The 20,528-nt window shown below is 39.5% G+C and overlaps 1 protein-coding gene across 4 annotated transcripts in view; it reads left to right on the top strand.

Annotated features, from left to right (window-relative positions):
* The window catches only part of EPG5 (ectopic P-granules 5 autophagy tethering factor), a 109,179-nt gene that overhangs the window by 60,121 nt on the left and 28,530 nt on the right, over window positions 1-20,528 (top strand). For all 4 annotated transcript variants that reach the window (XM_070630061.1, XM_008540278.2, XM_070630062.1 and 1 more), the window contains exons 26-33: window positions 1,958-2,129; window positions 3,275-3,437; window positions 11,764-11,906; window positions 13,123-13,279; window positions 15,630-15,824; window positions 16,835-17,048; window positions 19,078-19,226; window positions 19,805-20,006. In XM_070630061.1, the coding sequence (XP_070486162.1) occupies window positions 1,958-2,129; window positions 3,275-3,437; window positions 11,764-11,906; window positions 13,123-13,279; window positions 15,630-15,824; window positions 16,835-17,048; window positions 19,078-19,226; window positions 19,805-20,006 (1,395 nt within the window). The remainder of the gene's footprint in view (window positions 1-1,957; window positions 2,130-3,274; window positions 3,438-11,763; window positions 11,907-13,122; window positions 13,280-15,629; window positions 15,825-16,834; window positions 17,049-19,077; window positions 19,227-19,804; window positions 20,007-20,528) is intronic.

The raw sequence follows: 20,528 nt of genomic DNA, 5'->3' as shown, positions 1-20,528 counted from the left end.
AATGGCTGATTGTTTTCTCTGGAGTTAAGCTAGTGATTTACTAGGCCCTTAGTTTGTTCCAGGCACTGCCCCAGTTCTTCAGATGCATTAACTCAATCCTCCCAACAACCCCAAGAGGGTCGTCCCCCTTGAGCAAATAGGGCACTTGAGGTGTAAGGTGGTTTGGTAACTGGCCCAAGTCACAAAGCTGCTAGTGGCAGAGCCATCTGGCTCCAGAGACCCTGCTTTTCACTGCTTATTATCCTGTCTCTTGTTTCTGGTGATCAGTACAGGTTTCATTTCTAAATAAAATTAAGGCCTAGATTTTTGAATAATAAGTTTCAGGTTTTTCTCAGATGCTAGCGCGTTAGACGATGATTGCATCAGATGGTCAGGCTTGTGGTTGTGCTTGTAGCCAAATGTCAGCAGTGTCTCTAGGTTACTCCGCTCTTGTGTGCCGACTTCTTTTTCTTGAATTACGTTTGTTTTGTTGGCTTCACAGTTTTTGTCGGTTGTAGACCAGAGTGGTGATTACAGTTAAATATACTCTGAATTTAAATTCTTTTGTCTTTTACTTTGTATTTAAAATATTATCTTTGATTTTTCTTTCATGATAAGTTATATTGGGTTTGCAAAAAAGTCATGTTTTCCTTTGGAGTCCTGGCCTAAATGTTGCTTGAAGTATCTTAAACATAGTCAAGGGTCTTACCCAGAGCAGAATATCCAACTTTGTTACATTCTGTACAAAAAGTGGTTGTAGTGGAAAAAACCCCAGCTATACAGGATAATCCTGTGCTTAATCTGTTTGAAATGTTAAATTCCATCTGTTTGGGTGCAAACAATACAAGTCTTCTTATGCCAAGTAAAGTCACAGCTATTAAATTTTCTTAAGTTTTCTTAGCATGAATAGAAAATTGGATGCTACTTCTGGAATGAAACTGGAAATTCATAACAATCCCTTAAATACTTGTTAACTTGATTTATTGACCTGAAATTCCCCTGACCTCTCCCATTCTCTGTTATCTTACAATTGAAAAGAATCGGGTATGTGGCAGCATTTTCCTTCATGTCCTTCAATTCCTACCCACTGTGTGATATGTGTATAATGCAGTGAAGAGAGAGGGAGGGAAGATAGAAATTAATTGGATATCTACTGTGTGTTCAGCTCTGCAGTAGGTGTAGAAACATAAACATTTAAATTGGATTGACCAGCAATCTAGTGCAAAGTTGGATGGTATACAGGTTTACCTTTATTTTTCTTGCATGGCACCTGATTTCTTATTTGGACTTGATAAATTATTTGTGGAGTGAATGAATGAATGAATGGATGAAGGGCTGTGTGACTACATAAATGTAAGTTCGATAGGAGTCTGTACCCATGTCTTCATTCATTTTTAACTCTGCTGTTCTCAGCCCTCCTGTTCAAACTTTGGCCTAATTTAAGGTTTTTCACTCGGCCATATTCCATAATGCCCATTCATTTTTTGCCTATTCCTGTGAAGTTTATCTGGTTGATTGCATTAAACTCGTAACTGGACTGCTTGCCTCATTCCCCCAATCCATTGCCTGGTGTTAGCTACCATCCTTCTCCAGCTTGCTTAGAGCTGTTCACTAGATCCCCTTTACGTTACAAGTTTGAACACCTTAGCATATCAGGTAAGGATGTCTAGGGTAATAATTTAAGATCATGAGCTTTAGCTCTTTAACTATCATTAAGACTTCCTGAGAATGGAAATTCTATTTAATCATACCACATGCTCCTGGGAGAATATTACTAGGTCTGTGGGTGCTCCCTCAAAACTCGCAAGTAACAAAAGATGATGATTTTATTCATTTAGGCCTCTGGTGGTTTAAGTAACTTTTCTGCACATCTCCAGCATTCTTTATGAAGGTAACAGGCCAGGGCTTTGCAGCCACTTAGTACATTAAGAACTAGTGGTAGCCATTACTCAGTACCTATGACTTGATTTTCTTTCAGCTAAAGAAAGGGTTTTAAGTAACTTGCAGAAGCATGAGACTCCCCAACCCGCCCTTGTTCTGCACCCACTGAGGCCTCCTGTGCCAGTTATTTCGTCAGCCTCACTCCTGAGTCAGAAGGATGCCATCCAGCTGGTGCGCACAGACCTGAATCTATTGCAACAGCAGGCCAGGTAAGACCACAAGACCTCCAGGATCATGCTTCTATGCTGCTGCTTTGAGAGCCTGGATGATTTCGTACCTAGAAGGGCTTCATCAGCATTGTCACCATGAGGGTAATTTGACCAGACTGGCCCAGGCGGTTACCTTAGTTAACCAAGTTGTGACAAGTCTTTTAATTTCACATTGAAATTATGTGGTGCTTTCATGGACCATAAATTTTACATGTTTCCTGTGGTGGCATTTCTTAGTGGCGGCATACCAGCTAAATGTTTCTTATGCTTCTCCTGAGGAGTCCTTCTGATACTGGATTGGTGGTGTTAAAAGGGTGTAAATGAGATTTACTTTCTTTTGTCACTGCTTTTCTCTTTAACTCTACATATTCTTTTAAAAATTGGCATAGGAACTTGGTGAAAGTGTGGGAAAGTCATTTAGTGTTCTGAATTCACAGTAGATTCAGAATGATCAACTGCTTAATGTTTTGATTCTAGCTCGCCATCTTATGAGAAGGGGCAGATGTGGAGTTGTCTGTTTTATAAAGTAAAATAGTCTTATCTTTGCAAAGCCCATAGGAATCAATCTCTTACTTGCCTTTTTTCCTTGGCTGTTTTTGGTCCAGGCATCTGTTGTGTATGTGTTGTGTGTGTGTGCACACGCACACATGCACCAGCACACACACACACCTGCACGTTAACCTAATAAATACAATTAGACCAGTATTGACACCCATGTAAACAATTAGCTTTCTCCATCTTTGACATTTCCGTTTGAGTTGCCAATACCTAAGAAATCACTGGTACTTACAAGTAAAGTACCTCTTTAGGATGGTTATTAAATTAGGATGGAATTCTCATTTGTTCTTGTATATTTAAGAGTGCATTTAAAAAACATTATTGATATAACACAGATTCTAAATGGAACTTTGTTTCTGGCTAAAAAGTTGTCCCCCTCTTCCTTCCTTTCTTATCTTTCTTATTAGCCTGACTGCTAGGGAGAGGATTTGGGTAAGTCTTGGCACACATACCTTTGGTCTTTTGTTGCTGTGGAATACGTGTATCGTGCTGTTTTCCAGTGTAGGCCGGGCGTAACTAGAAGCCTTTATCACTTATCATGAAACCTTTCCCGAGACTTTCTTTTACCTCCTGATAATGTTTTTCAGAACTGCGGCTCTTCGGGAGTCTCAGCAGGTTGCCTTGGATAGTGAGCTGTTGGACACAATGCCCAAGCAGTATATTAATCGAGAAGAACAGACCACACTACATTTGGAGTGTAGAGGCAGTAGTGGTAAGAAGTGCCAAGGAGCAGCAGTTGTAACAGTTCAGGTAAGATTGTTTAAATTTCTTCATAATTTCGAGAATTTTAATTGAGTCCCTAATATTGGCATATCATTGAGAAAGATTGAAAGAAGAATATGGCACATGATCCACATCCTAAAACATTTGATAGTTTCTGTGGGAGTGAAGACACACACATAGCTAATCACGTATTTCCATAAGTGCTGAGAGTCAGTCCTACGAGACAGCTGGAAATTGAAAGAAAAGCAGAATCATTGAGAAGATTCCTAGAGAGAGGGGCTTAAACTGATGCTTAAAGGACTTTGATGGTGATAGTTTGGATTCAGTTAGAAGAAATGTGGGAATGGAGTCATCATGACATCATTTGGGGGTCAGTGGCTAGATCATCTATTTCAAGTTGTTTTTTGGAGTTGCAGTGGGAATTCACATTGGAAAGGTTGGAATTCACATTGGAAAGGATGATCACTTGAGAGCTCCAACTGTAGGTTTTGGACAGTGGGGAGGCACCGAAGACAAACATCAAGGGATGTGTGGGAAGCAGGTCACTTGGGCGAAGCTTACCGACAGGCAAAAGGAGAGATGTGCAACAATGTGATTAAAAAGTCAACTGCCTCTCAGAGTCACCTTTTTGAGCTGGAAAAATAGGCTTAGGTTGAATCGTAGCACTTACTGTATGCCAAGGCACTGTCTGAAGGCTTTACAGAACTTATTTTATCCTCACCACCACCCTATGAGGTGGGTATTTTTATTACCTTTATTTTCCAGATGAGGAAATAGAGGCATGGAGAGGTTGCGTACCCAAGGTGACACAACCAGTGAGGAGCAAACAGGAAGGGCCCAGGCAGGCTGGCTGCAGAACTCATGCTTCTGAATCACTGCACCTCACTCTTTCTGCAAGTGAATTCAGGATTCCCTGAGCTGGGAAAGAAATGCTTGCAGATGGGTGCTACCTGCTGCCTGACCATATTTGTACAAAAATACTGCTGCTTTTTTGTTAGCTTTTAGAAATTGGGGAGAATTTATTTTACTGACTCTTGATTGCCTAAAAAATTTCCCTCCTTTTTGTGCTGATCCACATGTTAACAGTTGTAATACGTTCCACAGCAATCTCTTTAGGAGACAGTTACCTCTAAAATGTCTTGTCTGAAATAACTCTTTGCTTGTATTTTTCATTACCTTCAAATTTTATTTCTGGTTTTTTCAAGATAGTTGTATTCCTTTAAAAGTAAGAGATTTGACCTGGAATGTGAGGCTCCTAAACATGGAGATAATATCTTTGGCCAGGTGCTTTATAAAGTTAATTTTCAGTGTATTTTCCCCCCCAATTCCTAATGCTTTAATAAGACAAAGGTAGAGGTATTTAAGAAGGATAACTTACTAAGGTAGTAATGCTGGCAGAGAAGTTTGCCAACTGTGGGCAGAGTTTGAGTTGGTGGGAAAAAAGCTGAAAATGTATTCGGTTATAATAAAAAGGAGATATCTTACTAACAGTAGGTGTTTTATAAATAAGGTGTTTTTCCATATTTTGGAATTACATGTCTTTGCTAGGCTGTTAATTCTATATAGAGAAGGGAATTCTCCTAAAATGTGTTTTTGTAAGTGATTAGTGAGTTAAGTACAAAGAAATGTTTTTCCAACTCTGGTTAATAGCTTGCTCTGTGAAGACTTGTATGTGCTGGCCCAGCTAAAGAGCAGGTCTCTTTGCCTGGCCTCTTAACTCTCAGGGTCTGGTGGAAAATCCCAGGAGGCAGACCTGGGAGCTTTAGCTCTCAGCCTTCCTGTGACTTGTCTCCTATCCTCTTCAGAAAAAGGACTCATAATCTTGGTTTGTCTGAACCCTTGAATTGAAATTTCTTTTATAAGCTCTTACTTTGTTAATTCTGCAATAAAAAGGTACGCTTTCTCTAAAATATCTTCACAGTAATTTTGATTGGAGGAAGATCGGAAAGAAGATGCTTTATGATAAGGATTAAAATGAATGTGGCTTAGATTTTGTTTTTACAGATAACAGAAAAATGTTTGCTTTCTTTTCTCAAAAGAAAAATTGGTAGATGCTAATATTGCTTGAAGAAAGAAAAGAAGAAAGGACAGACAAGAGAAGAAAAGAAGATTTTAAAGGAGCCTGAAGAATTTGAAAAATAGCTGTTTTGTGGCCATAACCTCATTAGAAATATCCAAGTTTTCTTAAAGCATGTTTTAATTTTTTCCTGGCCTTACTCGTTTGCCCAGTGCCCTGACTGTGAGTTCCATTTGGGAAGATCCAGAAGCTTGGGAATCCCCACTGATGGCTCCTAGAAGTATTAGTATCCGTAATAGTATCCACTTAAGCCATTATTTTGCCTGATGGTGCAGAAAGTGCCAGGGGGACTAAAACTGTGAAGACAGTAAGCAACTTTTGTAGTCTGAGATTTAAAGAGGATTTCTTTGGAAAGTTGTATAGTAGTTGCTAACTAAGGCTGTCCTAGGTAGTACTTGCTGATTGATACTTCCAGGAATTGAAGATAAAATTATTATTCTTTGGCTACTCATTAATAGCTAAGAGCAAGGTAGAGGAAAGTGGAAACTCCAGCTGCCATGAAGTTTGGGTATTATCTATGCAAGTCAGTTAAGTTTGCTCTGATTTTTGGCCCAAGATTGTACTTGAGTCTAAAGCTGTCCATTACACAGATGGAAGACTGATTGTGGATGGCTTTAGTTTTGGGAAGAAGTGTTTGTCAGGAGTAGGGAAGGTGAATTCTTAGTGTTGACAGCTCGTCAAGAAGCTGTCAGTGGGAAAGAGTATATCCTGCAGAAGGCAGGGTGTGTTATTTGTATACATGGAACTGTAGCCCCTCTATATACATGTGTCCAGTGACTGCCTCATTGCTATATCCAGTAGTTTTGATCCTGTTTAACATCGTTCTATCATCTGGTGATGCTGAATGTCATGAGGTCTCTTCTAGTTCCCCTGAATCTCTAACCACTTCTCAGTGTCCCTCCAGGATTACTCTTCATCAACTCAACCCTTAGATCAGTGGTTGTGCTCAGTTCTACTCCTGATCCCTTCCTTCGTTGTGACATCAGCTGCTTTTGCCTGCTGTTTGCGCTGGAGTTCTTAATCTAGGGTGTGTGAATGGTCTTTAGTGGGTCAGTGAAGCCCCTGAAAGTGTATGGAAGATTTATTTCTGGAGAGTTTATAGCTTCAGTGGATCCTCAGTAGTCCATGACCCCCAAAAGGTTAATCTATACATTAATGACTCCTCTTCTGTTTCTGTTTCTCTAGTCCAAAATTCTCTCTTGAGTTCTAGATTTCCACCTGCCTACCTAACAGTTTGTGAAGGTCTCATACATACCTCAAACTCCATAGGCCCCAAACTAATCTCATCCTTACCGTCCAAACCTGTTTTTCCTATAATTCCACTTAACTGGGCTCCCAAGATGGAGACCTAGACATCAGTGTGGTATTTTCCACATACCCCACCCCAACACTTCCCATCTAGTTGCTTTCCAAGTCATATTGGTTCTGTCTCTGAAATGGCTTTAAGTTTGTTCCTTTCTCTGTTTCCATTGCTGTTGACCAGTGGTAGACCCACATCGCTTCTTCCTGTCCAAAGCCTTTCTCCCTGTCCAGTCCATTTTCCACCATTCATCTTTTGAAACACAAATCTGATCACATTTCCAAGCTAAAAACCCACATAGGCTCTCCAGTATCTAAAAGGAATATGACTCTTAGGACCCTCCATAATCTGTTCTTGATCTTTTCTTGCATCCCTTTACCCTCTCTCTCACTCTCCACACATTCTATTTTTGAGGCACTTGGACTTTTCCATTCTCCAAACACGATATGCACATTCATACCTTCGTTCTTAAGGCATATGCTGTTATTCTCACTGACCCATTTCTGAGCTCCTGCTCATCCTTCAATTCTTGATTCAAACAGCCCATCTTCTTGAGGTCTTTCTTAACTGCTCTAGTTTGCTTGAGATATTCCCTCCTCTCATCACAGCTTGTGCATAAATCCTTTTGTAGTCACCTGCTGTTTTTCCTACCAGACTGTGAACTCTTTGGGAGTTCCTCTCCTTGTTCATCTGTATACCTGTACCATCTAGCATGGCTCCTGGCGCATAATAGGTGCCCTTCTGCACCCCTGAATGAATCAGTTAAAGCCACCAGTACACCACTCATTAGGTTGTGTTCCAACTTGTTTTGTATTATAATTAGTTCTGTTGCTGTTAGTAGATTTTGAGTTACATGAGGGCCAGCACCTTGTCTTATTCATGTTACTGTCCTGAGTGCCTCACACAGTCAGTGGCAGAGAATGGATATATTTGAAGGAATGAACAATGGTAGGTTTATACTCTTCACAAGTAAACTTCCTGATTTTAACTACCTTCAGGAACTTTGTAGATATTATTTGGCTGTGGAAGACGTCATGGAAATTGGAACTTTTTCCTACTAGAAATTAGCAGTCATTCTTTGATTGTGCTTACCTTTGGCCAATTTAATACTTCAGCTTAATGCTTTCCATACAAAGTCTCAACTTAAACACCACACACTGCTCCACTTACCTTTTACTCTTGTACAAATGTCTCCCAGGCATTGGATCTTGGAAAGTGGTAAGATCAGTCATACTATAGTACACTACTGTCTTTGCCAGCCCTGTTCAGAATACTTCTTATCGCTTGCTTGGGCACTCTCATATGCTAGGTAATGTGCTAGGAGCTTTGCTTATATTATCTCACTTAATCTTCACAGAATGAGGATAAGGAAACAGGTTCAGAGAAGCCCAGAGACTTGCCAAAGTCACACAGCTCGTAAGTGACTCAGTTGGAATTCAAGCCTGCATCTGTTTGAATTCAGTACTCGTGCTTTCCAATTCCATATTGGGAATGGCCAGGCCATTTGCTGTAGCTATTTCAGCTCCGGTTTCTGAAGACTAGCAGTATGATTCTGAGTAAGCTGATCATGACAGTCAAATCTCATTTAAATTAACATGTGTACCATTTTCTCTCTGAGTTGGTGGGATAGGATTGCCTTCTTTTTCAGTGATTAGAGAATTCATGGCTTGGATCATTTTTTAAAATCAGCTTCATGGGACATGATTATATTTTAAGTATATATCTTAAATTTTGAAACTAAAATATGTAAGTGTATTTTAAATATAATTTTTAATGGCTTATTTATAAAGATTTCAAATTATATCTTGAACATATTTTACTGCTCAATAGAGTTTTTCTGTGAAGGAAAGCCCTGGAAATTTCCAGGCATCTGCAAATGTTTGAACTCTATGTAGCTTGTTTGGGTATACAAAAGCCAGATATATTTTATGGGAAGCGAGACGTGCTGCTTCTGTGGTCGCCTCTCTTAACAGAAATGTCTGTAATTCGGTGATATTCCCTGAGGAAATGGGGTGATTTATAATAGGGTTCCTTTTATTGTGCTTTGATATTGTGGGGCATGTTTGCTGGACCCAGGGTTGATTTATTATCATGTGAAAATTTGCTCATTCCTAGAAATGAAAGATGAAAAAGACCCACTGAGGGCCTCCCGTTATTGTAAAAACTTACTGAAGGACATGCTTAGTCCAGCTTCTAAATTTCTTTGTCTGCTTAGAGTGACTCAAGTGGTGGGGCTTCCACCGTGCAGCTTTGTTCTCTTGTCTACAACTTCTTGTAATTATGAGCCTGTAGTCATTCATCTCTCTCACCTCTGTTCTAGGAAGAAAAGAAGGCTTTCAACAGTGGTGGGAACAATGAACAAAAATAAGTAGACTAGGAAATAATGATATTTTGGGGATTTTTTTGTTATAATGTCTAAACCTTCCTAAACTAGTTGGTTTCCTTTTATTCTTCAGCATTAGTAGTTTCTACAACATGGGGTGGCAGTGTTAAAGTTTGTGTTACAAAGTGGTTTTAGTCTTGTTTCTCTGCATTTCCCAGTCAAGTTAAACTGCTGCTCTGTTTTATCCATTGTCTTTCCACGTCCTTTCATTCTCTCCGTCTTCCTTCCTCCCCTCAGATTCTCTTTTCCTGTCTGGCTGGCTGCTTTCTCTCCAGTCAGCCAAGGGCTGTGGCTCTCAAAGACCCAGTCTAATTGTAGTTGGTGCGTATTGGGCAAAAAAGCTGACTGCACATACTCCTGACCACATTTTCGGCTATTAAGCATTGATCTGTTATTTGAAAGATTTGAAACTTAATACTTGTATTGATTTATTATGTGGTTTAATGGAAGTAATTTAATTTTTTATCTTTCATTTCTCCAGTTGTAAAAATAGAAGCACTTATTGTTAACGTTGTATGCTTTTGGATGTTCACTTTCATGCCTTTTGATTCATGCTAACAGCTTATTTTTTTCTTTAAAACAAGAAGTTTTGTAAAGATTTTTAACACAACATTGGTGAGTTTTATAGCAGAAAGTTAGCATTGGCGCGATCATAGAAAGTCGGTGCTCGGTGTCCTGTCAGAGCTGTGCCGTGCTGTGTAAAGCAAAGTGGGCAGGACCGTTGCCCTTCAGGAGCTTTGATCTGACATTTATGATACTAACCCTGACTCGGACATGAGGGTCTCAGTTAATTAAGTTTGTGAGTTAAGTATTTACATTGTTTACAAACAAAGAATACCTGTAATCGTGGCAGTGGTGACTGAAGACTGGGTTTGGGCAGGTGCCTCCAAAGGGAAACGTAGACCCACTGCTCACCCGTGTGACCAGGGAGGACCGTTTGGGGAGAAAGTAGGATTTAAAATTCCTGCCTTCTACCTGTTCTGGTCTCTTAGCGTTCTCTGCCATGCCTGTGAGATAAGATCAAATTCCCTAGCCTGCTTAAAAGGCCTCTCCAAGACAGAGCACCCTACTCCCCCGTCTGATTGCACTGTGTTCTTCAGCCCTGACCCGTTTATCAGCCTGGCCGGGCTCCTCCTTGCTGTCCCTCTGTCCTCTTGTCTGCCACAGCTGCCACATGGGTTCTGTCTTTGTATTGCAACCTAGGCCTGGGATAGCCTCTGCATCTATCCACATCCAGAAAAGGACATTAAAAGTACACAACCTGCCTGGTTGTGTAGTGGTTGGGTTTATGCACTCACCTTGGTGGCCTGGGTTGGCCAGTTTGCCTCCCGGGCACGGACCTACACACTGCTTGTCAAGTCATGCTGTGGCAGGCATCCCACATATAAAAAAATAAAGGAAGATGAGTGCAGATGTTAGCTCAGGGCCAATCTTCCTCAATAAAAAAAAAAGAGGAGGATTGGCAGTGGGTGTTAGCTCAGGACTAATCTTTCTCAAAAAATAAATAAATGCACAAACAAAGCAGTTATCATATAGCTCACCATCAATTAGAGGAAGGGATATTAACAACCCCGTCAAATAGGAAAGATAATCGTAAAGAAATGATTGTCTTTTAAATTGAAATAAATGTGTTTTAAAAGCTCAATAAATTCTCCTTATTTTCACATCTTTACTGAAGACCGTTAAAAATTTTATCGGGAGCCAGCCAGGTGGTGCAGTGGTTAAGTGCGCATGTTCTGCTTTGGTGGTCCGGGGTTCGCCAGTTCAGATCCTGGGTGTGGATGTGGCACCGCTTGGCAAGCCATGCTGTGGTAGGCATCCCACATATACAGTAGAGGAAGATGGGCACAGATGTTAGCTCAGGCCCAGTCTTCCTCAGCAAAAAGAGGAGGATTGGCAGCAGATGTTAGCTCAGGGCTAATCTTCCTCCAAAAAAAAAAAAAAATTTATCGAATACCAGCTTTCAGGAACCACTGAATTAGTCAATTGCTCTTTCCTAGGCATGCAACTGAAATGGGCCCTTCCCATATTTTATCTTATTTTGATGTTTTATAAGTATATATCTTTTCTTCCTTTCAGAACAGCAAATGTTTTCTTAACAGCGTCTGTATCATCCTCTTTCTATGCTTGGCACACGTGAGATGTGCAGCCCGAGTGTTTTGAGTTGAATGATATGCGCTGTTGGGTTGGGGGAACAGAGAGGGGTTAAGGCTCTGGGGAAGGATGATCAACAGAACAGAGGCTTGATGTGCTTCACGAAAGGCTCCAGTGCTGGAAGACATTGAGTCTGTTTTTGGTGAGCATTGGGGAGTTAAAACAGAAGTGATGTTGAACATATCCTACAAAAGACTTGGAACCAACGATAAGCTAAGCTAATTCAAGTCTGATTCTTCATGAAAAACCTGAGATTCTTGAGTAGTTCTTTGACAGTTTTTTCCCATCCCTCTCAGGTTCAACTGAGAGTTTTGAGTTATAATATTAATTGTAATAATATTCTCTTCATCATATGCCCAGTGTATTTGTAGTAAAATATCTGCTCTAGAGACATGTTGAGGAGGCAGAAAAGTCTGTTGACCACTTTAATTTTTGTTAGTTTGAAGGTATGCATAAGAATGAAGCAGTAAGCCAACAGCTTCATGTTTTGCGAAAAGAAGTGAAGCAGTTGCAAGCAGAAGCTGCCAAACCACCATCACTTAATATTGTGGAAGCTGCTGTGCATGCAGAAAACTTGATTACGTAAGTTGTGAGGGCAGTAGAATTTAAAGTACTATTTTGTTATTACCGATGGTAATCATATATGCTGCTGCATCCCCTAGATACCCACTAATTAAATTAGTACAGGGATTGGCAAACTATGGCCTTTGGGACAAATCCGGCCTGCTACCTGTTTTATAAATAAAGTTTTATTGGAACACAGCCATGCCCATTTATTTATTTAATGTGTATGGGTTTCATGCCACAATGGCAGAATTGAGTAGTTGTGACAATTTATGATCCATAAAGCATAAAATATTTACTGTCTGGCCCTTTATCGAATAAGTTTGCTGACCCCTGAATTACGAGATGATACAGCGCGTTGAAATTCAATCATGGCGAGATTTAGTGTCTAAGTTTTATATCAAAGTCACATTTACCCAAGAAGTCAACATTGTTAGCGCAGATTGTTGAGCAATGTTTGCAGTGGAGCTAACTCAGGGGAGTTAGGGCTGTCAAGTGTAGTTGCCAGCTTGCATTTGGCCACTGTGGTTTTTCTCTTGGAGCTCCTGGCTTCTTCTCACCACCTTCTGAGTTCTTCCCAAAGCCTCCGGGATGTGACTTAGGAGAGGGCAGGTTGACTCTGCCGTTCACTTTAGGGTGACCACACATTGTAGTACCGCAGCTAATCCCCCAGTAGATAGGGATGGTGGATTGGATTAGGGGGCCTGGGAAGGAGGAGGAGATGCAGTGAACAAGAGGTTGATGTTTTTTTACTAGGAAAGGACTCAAAAAAGTGTGGGAAGTTAGAAGCGATATCTTTATTCTAGGATCTTATTCTATACAAAAGTCTCCTCAACCTAAGTCAGTGTTCTGGATTTTAAAATTCAGAGAAATCAGGGTTCCTGTTTTTAAAAATATGTGTCATATAAGGAATACATGGAATTAAATGATAAATTATAAATTACATACAAAATATGAGAAATTTTAACAAAGTTAAGAATGTTAATTAGCCCTTCTAAGACAGCTGATCCACCCGCCTCAGGAGAGCATAAAATTCATTCTGTGTATTGAAATAAGTTGTTGGGGCAAGTTAGAAGATACTTAGTCCATGAAATATTTCTAATGTGACATATGTATGGGGCTCTCAGGAGGACTTTTGAGAATCTTGCCTGAGAAATGTAGAGTATCAAAGAAATGCTTGTGAGTCGAGATTCTCTTACTGTAGACCAATAGTCTTACCTACGTTTTCTCACAGGGCCTTGGTGAATGCCTACAAGTTGCAGCCTACCCCTGGGGTCCAGAAGGTTGGCATTAGTCTCTTCTTTACTGTTGTGGATTACGTCAGTGATGAGACACAGCGTCACCCTCCCACAAGGCAGTTCTTTACTTCGTGCATTGAGATCTTGGGACAGGTAAGGTTGTTTTGTATTTTTAGCCTTAGTCACATGTAATAGGTCCCTCCAGGGTCCTCATTAGCTATAGTCAGGGTTGACTTCAAACTTAAATTGTAGGTTCAGAGTCTCACCTAAGTCATAAGCCCCTTTGAATTGTTGACTTCTCAAGATATTAGAATTGTTTACTTCTCAAGATATTAGAATTGTTGGTATAGAATTCTGTGTGTCATACAAGACATATTGCTCATATTTGAAAGTCTCTGGGGAGTTTCTTTCGCATCTGATTCTATCATATGCTGTTGGTGGTGTTAATAACATTACTGAAGCTCCTTATCATTTGTAAAATACTTTCTGATTCATTATTTTATTTCATCCTCACAGTGACTCTGGTGATTGATATCATTCCCCTCTTAAAGATGAGAAAACTAGTCTCTAAAAGATTAATAACTTGCCTAAAGAATATAGCTGGCGAGTGCTGGAGGTGAGACTGGATCCCAGGTCTTCTATTCAACATTCAGTACTCGTCCCACCTCCCCGCTGCTGCCTCCCAGTTGCTATTCTTGGTCACCATTTGTTTATTTATTTGACTTACTGTTAAATATATGGATATTTAACAAGGGCAGGGCAGTGTATCCATGCAGATTTATGAAATGTGTCATAAAAGAAAGGAGAGCCATTTGTTGGAATATATGTAAGCACTAATGTATCTCACTCAAATTCAGTTGAATAAGTACTTATTTATTGGATATTTATAAAATAGCTTTTTTCCTGATTATGAAATTGATATGTCCTTATTATAAGCAATGCAGGCAGTATAAAAGTATAAAGAAGAAAAATTTCTCATAATCCTAACCTCCTGGAGATACTGGTTACATAGCTAACATTTCATTATAGTTCGTCTGGTGTGTGTATGCGTATTAGTGTATGTGTGTGTATATGTAAAAATGATATATCATTCCTACAGATGATAGAAAAATAGAGATATAAATACACACTTGAAAATTGGCACATGCTATTTTGTAATCTGCTTTTTCGTTCAAACACATCTTTTAGACATTATTCTTATGTTAATAAATACAGACCTATATCACGGTATTTAATATATAGTGTTCCATGGTATAGATACATTGTATTGAACCAGTGCCCTCTGGATGGATATTTAGATAGTTTGTTTCGCTACAAGAAGCCTGAGATAAATATTCTTACACATCTTTGTGAACTTACTGGACTGGTTTTTCTAGGATAATTTCCTAGCATAGTATGATTGCTATGACAAAGGGACTAACCAACATTTGATATATATGGTTTATAACATTATGTAAGTTTTGGGCGTACATCCTTATATTTAGACTTCTGTATAGCCTACCTCATGTTCACCACCAGAAGTCTGGTTGCTATCCAGATCTGTGTTGTCACATGGCTCTCTTGGGAAGTTTGTAGCTGTTTACACTATCATAACAGGGTTCGAGTTTATTATTCTCCATATCATAACCAACATTAGAGACCATCATTCTGTTTGAGTCTTGCTAATCTAGTAGGGGAAGTAGCACTTTGTTATGATTTTTAAGTTGTATTTCTTTAAGGACTCATTAAGTTGCATGTCTCTTTGTATGTTTATTGGCCATTTAATTATTTTTGGTGATTTGCTGGTTATTGTCCTTTGCACATTTTCTATTGGAGAGTTTCCTGTTTTTTGATTATTTTGAAAGACCTCCTCAGACTATTAACCTGGTATCTGGAGTGTGTTATACATTAATTTTTCTACTTTCTCATTTTTCTTTAATTTTATAATACTTTTTGCCTTAAAGGAGTTAAAATATTTATGTATTCAAATCTATCAGTCTTGTCCTTTATTGCCTGTGGTCAAGTGTATTAAAGCCTTCCTGACCCTGAGATTATTTAAATATTCACTTATATTATACAACCAAGTTAAAACAAGGTGAAGTTATCTTGATTATATATTAATTGTGAAAGTTAGCTTTTTAAAGTGTTAAAAGCACATCTCAATAAGATCTATAAGCCACAAGTTTTGTTTTCTTGACATATTGCAGAATCACTTTGAATACTTAGTAATCATGGTAGCTACGTTGCAAATTTTGAGATCCAAATTATCTCAATATTTTAATCTTTTAAAAGTCTAATATGGCTTGTCCAAATCAAATTAGCGTATTATCCAGAATTTTTAATATCACCTACATTGGAAGTGATAGGTTTATCTGTATTGATTTTAGATTTTTTTTGATAGTTTCATGTTTTCATTTAGAAAAAATTCTATTTGCTTATATACTATCCCTTAAAACTTGGTTACTTAAGTAAAAGTTAGAGAGGGGAGAATTTGGTGACGTTTTCCCTTTTTAATTCTTTCAAGGTGTTTATCAGTGGCACTAAATCAGAATGCAAAAAAGTCCTTCAGACCATTCTGAAGAATAGAAGGCTCTGCTCTCTTTTGTCTCCTTTCTTCACTCCCAATGCTGCGCCTGCGGAGTTCATACAGCTTTATGAGAAGGTGGTGAAGTTTCTAAGTGAGGACAACAGTGATGTGGTTTTCATGCTGCTAACCAAGGTGAGATGTGATTCAGTCCTGATGTTAGCATTGAAATGTGGCAACTATTGTTGTTTCCTACTCGATAGAAATGAAAGGCCCTCTGGACTTGTGTGTCCAGGAAGGGTAGGCTGACAGGCCCTTTTCAGGTTTTGCATCGTCTTCAAGCAAGCTGGTCCCACAGCTTTTTCTTGGGGAGTGTTGTATGGGACAGTCTTATTCCACATGGTATAAAATGGACCCAGCTCCCAAACCGTCTTTAAAAATTTTAGTATAGTTTTGAAATATTCATAGTAGTAATTTAGTACACCCTTCTTTGGAATGTATCCTGAATTTATGCCTAAATTGTGTTTGATAAATGAGTTGTAATATGTCAAAATCTCTTATATTTAGAATAGGCCAGCTCTAACCAAATTGCCTTTGTCTTCATTCCGAGTAGAATATTAACTCAGAATTTCAGAGCCTTTTCTGCTTTCAATTGTATTTCTCTGACATCTATGAATCGTAAAACCTGGGCGTTTTTTAGGGCCCAGAGACTGATCTCAGCCTGTAATGGAGAAGAGTGTGTTTTATAGTTTGGGATTCTGGAAGGTGATATCAACACCCTGAATTTTTATTAACTGAGATAAGTAACTGATGCAGGTCCAGAAACATGGCTGTTAGATGGAGACAGTTCAGTACAGTGGCTGCTCGTTTGTGGCACTGTGACAAGTTAAGAAGAACGACAAAGTTCTGATCCTTGTGGGGAAAACTTAATAAGATTTTTAATTACAAAAAGGCACACAGAGCTGAGAAAACTGCCTCTGCAGTTCCAGAGAGGGGAGTAGAGATGGAGGCATATGGCACTGTCAACTGTCGAACTGCTGGGATTCTTTAAATGGTACTTATGTATAAAGTGAAGTTGCAGTCTTTATAAAAAGCTACATCCTAGGTAATCTTTGACTTTTAAACTAAATTTGCAAATAATTTGCTCTACTTCAATTAATATTCTCGTGTAAATAAAACTGCTTCTTGTTTCTTTTTCTTTTTAGTTCGATCTTAAGCAATGGTTAAACGCCACTAAACCTCCTCTGTCTGATCGTACCAGGCTTCTGGAGTCCATTCATTTGGCACTTACTGCCTGGGGCCTTGAACCAGAAGAAGATATTTTGATGCCATTTAATCTTTTCTGTAAGCACTGGACTTTTCTTCTTCTCTACCAGTTCCCTGACCAGTACAGTGACATTCTCAGGCTGCTGATGCAAAGTAAGTGTCTTTTCATTGTGACTGATTAGATTGCAGTGAATATTTAATGTGACATTTACCATTCTACATTTACATTCTTCCAAAACTGTAAAGATAATACAAGTATGCAGGAGTTTAGAATCCCCAATTTCCACCCTAATGTGCTCCATGAACAATTCCCAAAAGATTACTCTCTGTAAAAATGGTCAGTTATTGTCCTAAATATTAGAATGGGCCCTAATTGGGCAGGTCGGCATTTAGTATTTGGGATTGAAGTCCACAGTTGCGCACCCACCTCCTTATGTTGACTTTGCTGCTGTCTTGAACTAGGGTGGGATGGAAGTGGGCCTGCCTGCTCGGCCAACTACAGATTTAGTAAGAGAAGGAAATTGCTCTTTTATAATATGTTTAATATGCCAGTTGGTTTCTCTGTAGCTCTAAATAGTGGATAAATTTGGAGTTTTCTTCATCCTAATTTTTTGGCTCTTGTTTTTTGCAAATGAATTTTATCCCTGTATAGTGATAGACTGTATTTATATTTGCTCAGAGAAAGAGCAGCATTACGTTTTCCACATTCCCACCATTTGTCCCTCCGCTGCAGTTGAACTGTTGGTGAATAGAGGAGGAATAAGGGTTGTAGGCTTTTTTATTTTTGGAATTTCACTAGGCAGGAATTGTATTGAAATTTGATAAATGAAATGGTATTTACTTTTTTCATAGTTTTTATAGATGTAGTGGAAAACTAAATTTTACTTTACGCCAAATCTTTGTGTTACTTAATAGAAATCATTCAGTGAATAAGTTAATGATCTTATCTATTGGACTAGCTGAAGAATAATGCAAAGTGTGGTCTCATTTTCAAAGCACTTCAGGCTTTAATTGTTTCCCACAGAGGCAAGTTGTAGGGTGGGTGGAGAGTGGTGATAGGGAAATGTACTTTTACAAATTTTGATGCCTATTTGCATAGCTAACTTTTGTTCTGAATTTTCAAAATTTTATCAAGTATGTATTGTGGTTTTTTCCTGTGAAACTTTTTAAAGAGATTATAAACTGTTTATATAGGCAACCATTGACTTGCATTTAGCAGAAATTTACACTTCCCAGGAAGAATAATTCAGTTAAAGGCTTAAGGATAATAGTATGACCTCTGTCAGATTCCATGACCTCCAGACTCCTGGCTTCCCATCCCTCCCTGCCACCATGTCAGTGGTCCAGGGTTGTATCCTTTGTTCCTCTGCTCTCTTCCTTTGTCCTGGGTGAGCCCATTGTCTTCCCTGGCTTTACTGCTGTCTTCTAGGTGTTCTTGATTCCCACACCTGTAGCTTGATGGCAGGCCTCTGCCCTAAGATCCAGACCACAGTAGCCATTGGACACAGACCCTTCACTGTCCCGTAGACACCTCACCCCCAACATATTGCAGCTAGCCTCATCATCCTTCCCCTCGGATCTGCTCCTACGAGCTTCTGTTGCCCTATTTCATCCTCATCATCTCTGGGTGGGAAGGACCTGAGGAGGTATTATTCCTGTCCTCTGGGATGTGAGCTTTGCAAGTAGCAGGGTGCTGGCTGGTAGTCTCTACTTTTGCGTGCTATCTCTGTGTTGCTCTAGGTTTTGTGTGTTGTAGGAGTGGAGTTTTAGGGGAAGGTATGAGACTCCTGACCAGAGCTTAGACTCTGCAGTTGTGTTCTGCACCTAGTCTCTTTGTCCTGTCACTGTTGTTTCTCTCACATCATCCAGCCAGGAAAACAGCACCTTTCCCATTCTCCAGTCAGGTTCGGGTAGGTGGATTCGCTTTCCAGATTCCAGCTCAGAGGGCTGCGCACAGTCCCAGCAGGGTTACCAGGAACAAGGAAAGTCAAGTGTCCAGGTGGACAGTTCTTTTAATACGTTCTCTTCACTTTGGTCTGCTCACCACAGATCTTTATGAATTTGTTTTGGATTTTTATTTAATTTTTATTCCTTTGTAAAGTATACGTGTTCTTTGATTCAAGTTGAAAAAATTAATCTGTGAAAGATGCTGACTTGCTGTCCTCTGTCCCTGACCCTTAAGGCTCTGCTGAGCAGCTGCTGAGCCCTGAGTGTTGGAAAGCCACTCTGAGAGCCCTGGGCTGCTGTGCCCCACCCTCCCAGCAGGGGCCAGCTTCTGCCGAGAGCACCGTGCTTCAAAGCTCTCCGGATGTTCTCTTGTCAGACAAGCAGGTGTGTAGCTTTTGGTGTCTGAAGTTTTTGTCTGTGCACTTCTTTCTCATTTCCTTGCTGTTTATTTTATAAACAATTGGAACACATTCAAAATGTATATTTTAAAAGCTGCTTTTGTGTGCATCATCTTTAAGAGCTGTATGTTCTTCTTTGTCACTCACTTGCTTCCCCCAGGCCCCCTTTTCCTGGATCACCTTTCTTTCAGCCTCAGCGTCTGATTCTTGCTCATCTGTTCAAGAGCAGCCCAGGCTCTGTGTATACTCCCTGTGTATACCTTCCCTCCCCAGCTTAACCCACCTCATCTTAACCTTACGCCACTGGCTCCTGTGGTCAGGTTTTCACGCGTGTCTCACAGAGCTCTCAGTTTCATCAGTTTTATACAATATGGGTCCACATGAGAATGTATTTGAAAGAATGGTTCCTCTCCTTTGGAAAAAATTTGGAATCTGCCAATTCACTTTTCGTATGCTGATACCCCTGCAGCTCTGTGACTAAGTCAGAGCCCTCCACCACAGTCTGCTGCAGTACTCTGCTGAGTCTCGTCAGTCAGCGTGTTTTGACTGGTCATTCTCTTCCAGGTAATGGAGACTATCCAGTGGCTCTCAAACTTTTTTTATAAACTTCGGTTATCCACATTGGACTTTAAAAGCTTTGGTTTATTTTCAAAATGGAGTCCTTACATGGCTGATATGAAGACATTCTTGGGCTATCTTGTAAAAAGGCTGCTTGATTCAGAAATGGCCTGCTTGGCCCAAGACCCATCTGCCAGCAGCAAGACAGGTAATATGCCTTTATGCCTTTTGTGCAACATGGAGCTAGGTGTTCTGACCTTCCGTTAGAAGAGACTTGAATAAGCACTTTAAGAGATTTAAATCTGTGTGAAAACTGTGTATCTGAGTGTCAAGAGGAGGAAGTAGGAAATATGTAGGACATATATGTGAAGCCATATATGTGTGATATATATTTACTTACACAGTGGGTGCTTGCTTCAGCTTTTCTCTGCCCCTCCTTCACAGGGCAGGGGACAAAGAAATAGGTTTCAATCTCCAACTCTTTCTTCCTATTATATATCTTGCTAAGGAAAGGGTTCTGAATATTTAAGCATTCATCTTTTAAAAAAATGTACAGTGTAAAATTATCCATGACATTGTGTTGTAATAAAAGTTCTTCAATTCAAGAAATTCCATTGCAGCAAATGAAAACACAAATATACTTAGTTACACTAAGCATGTTGTTTATATATCAGCATAGGTTTATGAGTACATAGATAATAAATAGGTTTTTTATTTAGTATTATCCATG

Source organism: Equus przewalskii, chromosome 7 (assembly GCF_037783145.1).
Source record: "Equus przewalskii isolate Varuska chromosome 7, EquPr2, whole genome shotgun sequence".
Classification (NCBI taxonomy): Eukaryota; Metazoa; Chordata; class Mammalia; order Perissodactyla; family Equidae; genus Equus; species Equus przewalskii.
Note: the sequence above shows the minus strand (reverse complement) of the source record. Positions and strands in the feature narration are given on the sequence as shown.